General features: G+C 32.9%; 1 protein-coding gene across 5 annotated transcripts in view; it reads right to left on the reverse strand.

Annotated features, from left to right (window-relative positions):
- Positions 1 to 11,560, reverse strand: part of kat80 (katanin 80) — a 43,491-nt gene extending 31,931 nt beyond the window's left edge. For all 5 annotated transcript variants that reach the window (XM_068379234.1, XM_068379237.1, XM_068379235.1 and 2 more), the window contains exons 1-6: positions 11,347 to 11,560; positions 11,028 to 11,153; positions 10,265 to 10,452; positions 7,996 to 8,146; positions 7,483 to 7,643; positions 6,896 to 7,020 (exon numbers count right to left, since the gene is read on the reverse strand). In XM_068379234.1, coding sequence (XP_068235335.1) covers positions 6,896 to 7,020; positions 7,483 to 7,643; positions 7,996 to 8,146; positions 10,265 to 10,452; positions 11,028 to 11,153; positions 11,347 to 11,508 — 913 coding nt within the window. In that variant the 5' untranslated portion in view covers positions 11,509 to 11,560. The remainder of the gene's footprint in view (positions 1 to 6,895; positions 7,021 to 7,482; positions 7,644 to 7,995; positions 8,147 to 10,264; positions 10,453 to 11,027; positions 11,154 to 11,346) is intronic.
- Between the last annotated feature and the right edge of the window lie 363 nt (positions 11,561 to 11,923).

The following is an 11,923-nucleotide window of genomic DNA, read 5'->3' on the forward strand; positions in this document are numbered from 1 at the left end:
CATAATGACTTCAGTACCAAACTTTGCTTGTAGCTTAACAAGGTACAAGATATTTTCAACAGAAATTTAATACTTATTCAACACAACTGATTTCTCCATTCAATAAAGTCCATCATTTACACACAGTCCATTTGTAGGTATTTGAATGTTTTAGACTGCACTCTTTTTATTCATTTTTTCATACCAACAGTGGGGCTTGGAGGCAAGAACTAACATGACTAACAGCCAGAATCGCAATTTGGGAGAGAAATCTCCCATGATCAAAATCACGGGAAGAACTTGGGGAATAAGATACACCAAGAACATGTGGCTTAAGTAACTCAGGAGTCATTATGAGAAAGGATGAACCCAATAAGATTGTAAAATTAAGATACCAGTATATATGGAGGCATAGTCTGAATTAGGAAAGAACACATACCATATATGCAACCAACAGATAATAGGAACCCAAGAAGTCTATTCCCTAGTAAGAGAAGCATGAATTGGAAAAGAGGAAGATGATTCTTCTAAGTTCTCCCCAAAAGATATAACTTGGCCCGCTTCTACTACTGGACCTATGACATATTCATTAATCCAGTTTTACAAAAGCAGACTTATACAGTATCTACATTTGCACACATTCAAAAGTATTCATTTCAAAATTATGTTTGAAAACAAAAGAAGAAAAGAGCAATATGATATCAAGGACTAGAAATTTTAACTATCCTGGTTTGACAATAGCTCCATTGTCTATGTGACATGGTTCTTACTGACATTTCTTGAAATACAACTTTTCCCAAGTGATATGAATCCCCAAGAATTGGAAGACTTAAATTAGGAGGGACGATATTATTACAGCTTGGCTGTCGATGTTAGTCACAAACCAGTCATCAAAATGTCTCTGAAAGCTAATGCTTCACCTGTGAACTGAAGCTACTTATAGTATCGAAGTTTGAGTAGAAGCTTAAAAGGTAATAACCTGCTTAAAAATTGAATGTATATATTTACTGCATTCAAATGAAGTGAAGGTATTTACTGAAATCTGGATGAATACAAAAGGGATTTTGACGAAGGAAAAATCTATTTCTGGGCGAGGGGAAGGTATTTACTGAAATCTGGATGAATACAAACAAGGTTGTAAGTATCCTTACAGTTAAGGAAGATCAAGAGGTTGCATCTCTTAATGAAAAGATAAACCAAAGCCACTGCTTCCAACCTGAAAGGGTTTGCTACCAGAATCTGTTCAACCAGCTGAGGTAAATGATATGTCAAAATCCTTCAGCAGCCTTGGAAATGGAAATGTAAAACAGAAAAATCCATACAATTTTCCCAGTACCTCATCTGCCATATGCTTCTCTAACTTCAACATCAACTTTACCTCTCTGTTCAGAGAGCAGCCCTGGATACAATAGAACTTGAGCCCAAGAAGGTACTGTCTTGCTGATATACAAAATGTGATGCAGATGATTGATGGTACCTGAGGCTCCAGGTGGTGCAAGAACAAATCTGCTAAAGCTCTTCTTCTCTTATGTTCATAATAAAAGAGTGCAGTGTCTGGGATACTCAAAAACAAACAAATGGGGTGTCAATGAGTGATGGGGTTGTGATACACATAAATTTGATGTAAAGCAAGTTTGGTACTTATAAGCACATGAACGGAATTCTGTGAGATAGAATGGAACTGCAAATTATGTTTTAATCACAGTATAAAGAGAGAGAGAGAGAGAGAGAGAGAGAGAGAGAGAGAGAGAGAGAGAGAGAGAGAGAGAGAGAAAAAAAAAAAAACTTCCTATACAGTATATGTCTTTAAAGCTATTTAGATTACATATAAGCAGAAAGAAAGCTTGAAGAAGTGCAGAGAGGAGTATAGCCATAAAAGCACGGCAATTAATTATCTTACGCTGTTAACATAAAAATTTTGAGTTATCTTATTGTGTGAGATATTTATGAGATCAAGGGAACTCTACCAACTACTGTTGCATTCACTTTTAATTTTGTCTGTACCAATCAAAAGAGATGGGAGTGGAACTCCCAATGATAATACTGTATACAGTACAGTAACTAGTTCAATACTATGTTAAGATATTAGTATACTTTTATGAAAAGTTATAAATCATTATCTATACTACTGAATCACTGAATTCATAATTAGTAGAAAATTAATTCATCATCACCTCTTTACTTGTTTATAGATCACTACCTACAATTACTATGTCAATTATGAAATCTTTCAAAGTATAAAAAAAAAAAAAAAAAAAAAAAAAAAAAGTTTCTACAGCCGTGAGTTTTCTACATCTAAAAACTATTATTACCGAAAGGCTTGTTCATATGTAGCTCATCATAAACTGAACCATGGAATTGTAAAATTGAAAGATGTAAAATGGATGTCCCACAAATTATAATAGAATAAACAGACAAGCCAATTGTAATACCTGTACTAACTCGGTTTCTATGACGTACAATAAAAATGAAGTGATGTATTGTGCAGTACTATACTTCACATGGAAGCTTTTATCAATGGGTGTACAATATATGTTTTATATAAAATGAAAGTACCCGGTAGGTTGTAAGTAATTTTTCGTGTTTACAACATGTATAGGAAACATTTTAGTCAATTCATGGGCCGAAAACCTGACCTACGTAAAATACCCATTTACTTTGAGTCTCTAGAAACTAATCAACAATGTCGGGGTGGGTATTGCTACAAACATATACAGTATACATATATAAAGTTCAACCTCGCAGCAAATGTTTTTATGTTGAACAGGCTTGCATAAGTCCTTTTATAGATTATAAATTACATGTTTTAATGTTGTTAAGGTTTTTAAAGTATTTTATTTCAATTTTCATAACCTCTTATATCGTTTATTTATTTCCTTATTTCCTTCCCTCACTGGGCTAATTTTCTCTGTTGGAGCCCTTGGGCTTATAGCATCTTGCTTTTCCAACTAGGGTTGGAGCTTAGCTAGTAATAATAATACTGTAATAATAACATACATATATATATAGGTGTAAATACATATATATGTTGAGTGACATTCTGTAAAGATTACTCAAAATTCTCTACCGCACTAGTTTTAAACTATCACTTAAGAAAAAATCCTTAAAACAAGCCATATGTGAGTAAAAAGCAACTCGGTGGTCTTATTAAACAAATTTTAATACTAATACAGTAGCTTCAGTTACCCTTGTGTCCTTGTATATATCTAAGCATACTATCTAGGCATACCTTTTGTTCTATAAAGACATGAATGTCCTGTAAAACAAAAATCTTCAGTTGTCCCAGGAGCTGCAGCGTATACCCTAAAACCTAAGAATATTTAACCTCTTCTACCTTTCACTTTCATTGGTGTCTGATAATGTAATGTACTCCCATTGTAAGTCTATCCAAATAATTGTTTTACTAGATATGGGGTTTAATAAATAAAAGTTGGTATCAATTAACCTTATTCGTCACGCATGCAAATGACAGTACAGATTATTTTTCAGATTGCTGTATCCAGAACAGAATACTGTAAAAAGAGACATTGTGTGGACAACAGCTTAATTCAACAAAACAGCATCTCTGACCAGATAATGAATGTGAATAAACCTGAACTTTTTCCAGACTTGAAAAATGCATAATGGTGAAGTGGCTAAATGAATGAATGAAGTTGTCCCTTAACATTTACAGGTTTAACATCCCCCTATTTCATTACTTGCAGAGGCCCCAAAATCATTATAAGCAATAATTTTGTCTATTTGTGGATTTCTTTGCACCATCTCAAGATTGGCCAATTCATTTGTCTATGTTAGAGCTTTTGTACACTCGGGCACACTATTCTATCGTATTTCTCTTCCTCTTGTTTTGTTAGTGTTTATAGTTTATATAGGAAATATTTATTCTAATGTTGTTACTGTTCTTAAAATGTTTCATTTTTCCATGTTTCCTTTCCTCACTGTGCTGGGCTATTTTTCCTTGTTAGAGCCCCTGGGCTTAGAGCATCCTGCTTTTCCAACTAGGGTTGTAGCAAGTAATAATAATAATAATAATAATAATAATAATAATAATAATAATAATAATAATATAAGTATCCTGCAAGATTTATTTTCAGCAGAAAAGAGAAAGCTAACGTTGGTAAGAAATACATATATATAAGTGCATATGTATGATACCAATCACTAACAAATGATATGTTATCTCACCTTACTTAAGCTGTACTGTAGTTATTGTACTGTACATATATTACAGTAATATACACTAAATTCTCAGTGGAAGTTATTAGTTCGGATAAACAGTGTTTCGTTGTTTGAAGACTTGGGTAATGATCACTATAATAACTGCATTAATTAAGATGAATTTCAAAAATCCTTTCCAGATTCTTAAAGCAATTTTGTAAAGGTTCAGAATAAACGGATGAAAAAACGTAATCATAATAAACACTAAAATAATATAGCTGTATCTTATTATCGAATGTATGAGCGTGTGTAAGTAGTACGCCCATTCATGATAAATTACCAGCTAAAATAAGCACACATTTAAAGTAGCACTTTTATCAAAATTTGCAATATTTCTTACTGGATGTTATGAATAAGTTAAGATATGATATTATGATACCATTCTTTATTTTCCTTTGTTCTGTACAGAGCAGTAGATTAAGATCAGCTAACGATAATAAAAATAATAAATCAGGAATTCCCGGTTGTTAAAATGCACCTGAAACATATTAAAATAAAGTAAATATATACTGTAATGAAGCAAAATTAACAGAAGAACCATGATATTTCTACAAACATTTAGTATATATACAGTAAGTTGGCTGCTAAAACTGAAGGTCAGTTGACAAAAATGAACAAACTAACACCTATTTCCTAACAAAATCAAATAATTTACAGTATATACAGTATAAATTTTTTCATGTATATAATTCCCAATTTTTTAAGGAAACATTAAAAAATTTTAATAATGAGATCTATCTTATCAGCAACAATCAATGTTGCGTTGATAAAAACCTTTATCATTTTAAAATGCAATTGTGGGATAAACTAAAAAAAATCTCAAGAGTTGGGATATATCCTCTGACTTACAATTCCTGGAATTTTGTAGTTTTCAGACATGTAGTCAGCCAATTAGTCCAGGAAAAAGAGTTGACTGTTTTTGAATCATAGCCTAAAGTCTTGATAGTACAGTACAGTATTATTATTATTATCACTAGCCAAGATACAACCCTAGTTGGAAAAGCAAGATGCTATAAGCCCAAGGGCTCCAACAGGGAAAAATAGCCAAATGAGGAAAGGAAACAAGGAAATAAATAAACGATATAAGTAATGAATAATTAGCATTGTCAGCATTTTAGATGAATTGTACCCTCCCCAACATATTTTGTACTTCGACTATGACTCGACCCCCAAAAAATTACGCTAAGGATTTGGTTTCCAAATTGCTTAATACACGAGTACTGTATATCTGGTAAACTGTTTAAAAATCTACGTCAAGGATTTTTCTTTAGTTTTATAGTACAGTATAAGAGAATGTGGTATATGTAATATCAATAACAGAAGCACACATTCCCAGCTATTACAGTTACATAACCCGCTTAAATGTCAAGGGACACCTGCAATGAAAATGAGGACCAGCACCTGCTGTGAGCTTCACAACAAGGAGTCAAACAGTGCAGCTGTTACATTGCTTGGGTGTAATTTTTGGGTGCATAATGTGATGTGCCACTCAGAAAATCCACCATTCAAGAACATGATCTTATGAATACTTTATTAACTTACTGATATTAAGTGATCAAATTAACTTTTTTTTTTATAGGACACGTAAGATATGTCTTCCTTTAGAAATACTACATGGATAATACACTGTTACAGGATGAAGTGTTTTAATAACAACAGCAATGATAATAATAATAACAAAATTTCCAATCTTAAATTATTCATATTTCAGTCCACGTTCTCTCAAAAGAAGAACATTCTTGTGCAATCCCATTCTTTTAACCAAAGCAAACACTGTGCAAAAGGGGAAAGATCTACTCTGAAGTATTGTAAATTAAAAGTAAGACTTAATTAGAAATAATTATTCAATTATATTTTAAATTCCCCATCAAATTTAGCATATTTCACTTCAACATCTAAGTCATGAAAATGTCTAGCACATTAAGTTTGGTGTTCATGGGTAAGATCCCTTTATATCAATATCAATAAATGAAATGAGAAATAGTGTGTATAGTTAACTTTCAAACCCTCCAAGCTAATTTCAAGATATTCCAAATATAGCATTTAGAAAAACTGACTTCCTTATACTTAAAAAGGGTAAGGCCTACATCCAACAACTAATTTTTCCAATTACTTCCATTAAATTTTGAATTACTTGAACATATTCTATGCAAACATTCTGCTGTGTACATACTAAAAACACTGCATCCATTAATTTGTGTATATTAAATATATTAATAAATTTGACTTGAAACAAATAATGAATGTAACCCTCATATTTCAAAGTACTGTATATACAAATGCAGAAAATTTTTGTTAATTTTATCTAAACGAAACAAAAAATTGAATAACAAGCTGCATAACTTAGAAAATTGTCACCCTCAAATGAAATTAAAACTATCTCCCAAGTCTAACAAACTAATTTTTGAATCCCACAACATCCTCACCTCATTTATTTCACAACAAGGACAAAAACTGGCATCTGCATTGCATATGACAATTTTTAGATGCAATCACACCCCTAACCAAAGGCTTCATTATTATTACTATTATATTATAGGGTTATATTGAAGCCTCAGGAAAGTAACACATCTCCCAACAAGAAGAAAACTTTGTGTAGCATACTGCTTTTCAAAGGGAAAACCTAGAAAAGTAAAAGCAAATTACAGTATACAACAAATTCTCAAACGTTATTTTACAGAAAAATGGTGTAACTCACGCTCACGCCGCGTCTGGAATATATTGTGGTACTCATTTAGGTTATTGATTTGTGGGGGCGGGTCCTCCTCCTGTGGTTCTTCACCCCCTGTGTCAGAGGCTTCCTCGGTTTTCATAGACTCGGCCCTAAACAAGGAGTAAAGGTACTGTCTAGACATATCTGAAGACAATGGTGTTGAATTCTATCCAGAAATATCCATAAGATGAACTGATCACTTCATACTAGCAAAATATACCTGTTTTTTTATGCATTTTGTTGTTATTGAGATTACATTAAACTACACTGCCTGCCACATGTATCATTTTCTGACCAGATTTCTAGATACAGTATACAAAAATAATTAATACAGAAAGCTACAGCAATTACTCTCATATTTTGAAAAAAAATATGGTATAGCACAAAACAACATAAATCTATTTTTTCTCAATAGTAAAACATCAATAATATTTTAAGCGTTATTCATAAATTAATTAAAGTAATAGTTATTAGTTATATCAAATGTAAAAAGGTCAAAAACTTTTTTAAGATACCGTGCCAATAATTCCATAATCGCAACAAAAACGCCCAGTGCAGTGTATAGTACTTACGTGGCTTTCGTGGAATTCTTATCCTTACTAAAACTTTTTCGAATCGCTGCACCGTAGCGGAATGTAGACGAAGTGTCTTGCTGTGCTCCTCCAAATGGTTGCACCCGCTTCAAATCCACAACGTACAATGAGACGTGCACACCGTGGAATCCAGCGCCAATCTGACATTTGCAAATACCAGAAGTGAATAATTAATCTCTTCTAAATATATCATTACAGTTCTATTCTGAGTTGCAGTACAAATCACTCACAAGCATCAATGCTAACCGGAATTAAAGTGCATGACTACAATCTAAAACGGAGTTTTGATTATTATGAAATTAACTTTCACATTTTTTCTCAACAAACATTAAGAGAAAAAATAAAAGCTATCTAGAAGGATAAAATATTTCACTTTAAAGTTGTAAAATTAAGGAGTACCTAATTGTTAAAAATAAAAATACAATGACATATACAATATCCTTGTCAACTACCCTATTACTGTATTATTCATTCAATTTGTTTGCCACTTACCAACTGATTGGAAGCAATGGCAATATCCTGGATCTTGCCCCATCCCATAGCAACGGTATCGAACGTTCGGGCTGGCTCCCAACCGTAAACCTTTAGCACATCCGGGGAGCCTGCATACAGACAGTCGCCATCTGGATGGTACGCTATGGTCCTGTTGGAAGAGAGAAGGCTTAAGTAATGAGAAAATATTTTCTTTCATATTTAGTGAAATTATCTTCATTTACGAGATGATCTTACATAATATCTTGTTCCGACTTTGAACTTTAAAATGCTTATACAGAAGGTCCTCAACTTGCAAACATTCGGAGATATAAACGCAAATCCAACTGAAATCATAAATCCCTGATATTGTATCGAAAATTTGTATACTATAATAAGCTAAGGAAATACTGTAATAAAACAATATATTATTTATTAACCCTTTTACCCCAAGGCTATTTGGAACTTTCCAACCCTTAACCTCCAGGGGTTATTTTTTTTCAAGCACATTTTGCAGTATATTTTTTTTTAAATTGCTCTAACAGCCTTAATTTTCGTCATAAAGAGGTCAAGTTTGTCTCATTCTCTTGGAAAATGCCTGAAGTTTCTCAAAATAATTATCAAAAATATGCAAAAAAAAATGTAAATAGCAGTTTTTTGCAAGGACGTACCGGTACGTCCATGGGGGTAAAGGGATGAGTTTTTTGAGACATACCAGTACGTCCTTTGGGGGTAAAAGGGTTAAGGTAAGCAAATCATATTTGCAATAACCTGATATTAATTCCATATGAAACTGGGCTATTCGTTGACACTTTTTGTAGCTGGAAATCATACACATGGAAGTCAGGTTAGGCCTACCTTAGGCCAAAATTTAATAAAATTTGGCTTACAAACCGCTTCTCGGAACCTATCATCTTCGTATGTTAAGGACCTTCTGTACTGTACTTTATAATCACTACTGAAAAAACACTACCATATATGGTAGTGTTAGATAACTCTTTGTATCTTGTATAACTTTAAGAGTAAATATCAAAGCCCAGTACAGTAGCCTCCTTGATAAATTTTTATGCCATCCAAATCTACCTTCAAAAGGAGTTTTCTTTTTTTTTTTCCAAAGGACTGTATACAATAAAAATATTTGAATATTTATACTTTCACTGGCAACCTTTTATCCTTTTTAATATTTCCCTCATGATCAATAATGGTATCCATTCTTGAAAAAGAAAAATTGTTTTAGTCTCGTGAACTATAAAACATTTGCCATAATAAGGCAACCTCATATCCTTTTCTTTGAAATACAATTTTTCAAATAAGGATATAATGACATTATATTCCTCCTCTTCTTTTTTTGTAGCCCTAACTTCAAAGAAATATTCAGTAATTTTCTACCATACATCAAGGGCTAGGTTTTCATTCCTTCTTCTTTCTCTCCTATTATTTCTTTTGATTCAAACATTTCTTTTATTTCATTTTATTTAGAGAGGCTCTTTCTGCATAGTATAATTCTTAATTGATTTTTAATTCCACAAGCTTCCACATAAAAACTAATAGACTAGCAGAAGAAGCTTCAATTGCACAAGGAAAACTCTTCTTTTCCATTAATCAATACTGACATGCTGGACAATATTATTTGACACACTCTGTGAGGTGAGAAAAAAGTGGTAGACTTGATTGTAGGTACTTTAATTTTTAATGCTATATCAGTTCACCAAACATTTAACTGGGCTCCACAAGGCACTAGAAGAGTTTGAAGACCCAGGCCTACTTGATTGAAGACTATGAAGTGTGAAGTAGAAGATAATGAATGGAGAAGTAATGACTTAAAAGCTCAAGATAGAGGCGACTGGCAAAATCTAACCAAGGCCTTTTGCATCAATAGGCGTAGTAGGAGATGATGATGATTGTGTAGACATATTTGATGCGGCTGCAATAATACAATAACACTAGACAGTTCTAACAAAAACACAGTAAATAACTAGCACCCATAATGGGTAATCACGCATACCAACCCTACCAAGATGATAGGTGTTCAGGCTGCATGTCATTCTATTCATTTAGCCATTTTTCGCACCGTATATCAAAGTCACTTTTGGCAGCTATAGTACGTATCAATAAAAAATATTCAAAATTCCACAGCAAAGTTTTCTTATGCAGAAACATCTTGACAGCAGATGTTAGCATCCACTGATGTCTGAGAACACTGAATCCAAATCAAAGCTTCTCATGCAGACTGGGGTCATTCTTACAATACTGTATGTCAATCATACTTGCATTTAGCTCCAGTACTAACCTTATGGGTCCAGTATCAGCATCTGTGGAAGAAACTAAAGCAAACTTCTCCAGGTCCCAGAAGTTTACAGTTCTATCGTGCGATGCCGATGCCAGTAAAAACTCGTGAGGGTGAAACTCAACGTCACTCACCGGTCCAGTGTGTTGGCCAAACTCGGTCATCATTTTACCAGCTCTCAGGTCCCACAACTGAAAAATGAAATACTTTATCTACACAAGGTACTAAAAAAAAACATATATTTAACCTCCTACCACTTAAATATGACCTTAACCTCTGTCTGTACTTTACAATCTTTGGTAGAGAAAGCATACCATAAAAGAAGTCTATATTCCATAGCTAAGAAATTATAATAAAAGATAAAATATGTGTGATATCCTTGACATATTATTACATTAACCTTTGTCATCACCAAATGAAAGATTGAATTCCATCACACCATTTACTAAGTATATTTTTTACAAACAAAAAGATATATATATATATATATATATATATATATATATATATATATATATATATATATATATATATATATATTGTTTTGGAAAAGATGACTGAAACTTCATTAGCAAGTACTGTGCGGTAATGCATATTGTAACTTCTGTCCTTCAAATGTTTTAATAAAGTTTTTTGCTTTTCTTCCATCACATAATATCTGATTTGCAACACTAATTTTCTTAGCTTAATTTTGGCTTAAAAGAAGAAATAAGTGTACAGTACACACTTTCTTACTAATCAATAAACAAATTTCCTTTTTCCTTACCTTAACATTGCAGTCCTCTCCCGCTGAAGCAATCCACTGTCCATCTGGTGAAAACTTCAAACTGTTCACAGTCAAATTGTGGCCTTTGTACGTGAAGATACAACCCTTGCGACGAATATCCCAAAGCTAGAAATGAAAGCAATTATTTATGATTATTTTTAAATTACTAATAAAATTGCAATGACTAAACACTAACACGATAAAACAATTAGCATACATTTTGTTGTTCTGAGAGATGACTGACTTATGAAATGCTGACCAAATATACCAAGTTTATAGTACATTTTGGATAAAAGAAAAAAAGTATTAAAAAACCAACCTTTATATTTGTATCCAGAGATCCTGTGCCGATAAAATCTCCATAGGGATGGAAATCTATGCAGCGAATGTTAGCTTTATGGCCAGTGAGCGTTCTCACAATCTTCGTGGCTTCTAAATCCCAGATCTTCAGCGCGCCACTTAGGGAACCCGCACACACCATGCTCTCCGATCCAGCAAATCGAACGCATTCTACTGGGGTTGTGTGGCCTGATAAACTCTGAAAGAGAAATACAATTTCAATGATTTGCATGATAGCTAAATACTAACTGAAAAACACTATGCATTATTAAATGTTTTTGGAGGAAACAACCTTTAATATTATCATTATTATTATTATTATTATTATTATTATTATTATTATTATTATTATTATTATTACTTGCTAAGCTAAAACACTAGTTGGAAAAGCAGGATGCTATAAGCCCAGGGGTCCCAACAGGGAAAATATTACTTTCTAAACTACAACACTAGTTGGAAAAGCAGGATGCAACCCTAGTTGGAAAAGCAGGAGGCTATAAGTCCAAGGTACCCGACACGGAAATTATCCCAGTGAGGAAAGGAAACAAGGGAAAATA

This window comes from Palaemon carinicauda, chromosome 8 (assembly GCF_036898095.1).
Source record: "Palaemon carinicauda isolate YSFRI2023 chromosome 8, ASM3689809v2, whole genome shotgun sequence".
Classification (NCBI taxonomy): domain Eukaryota; kingdom Metazoa; phylum Arthropoda; class Malacostraca; order Decapoda; family Palaemonidae; genus Palaemon; species Palaemon carinicauda.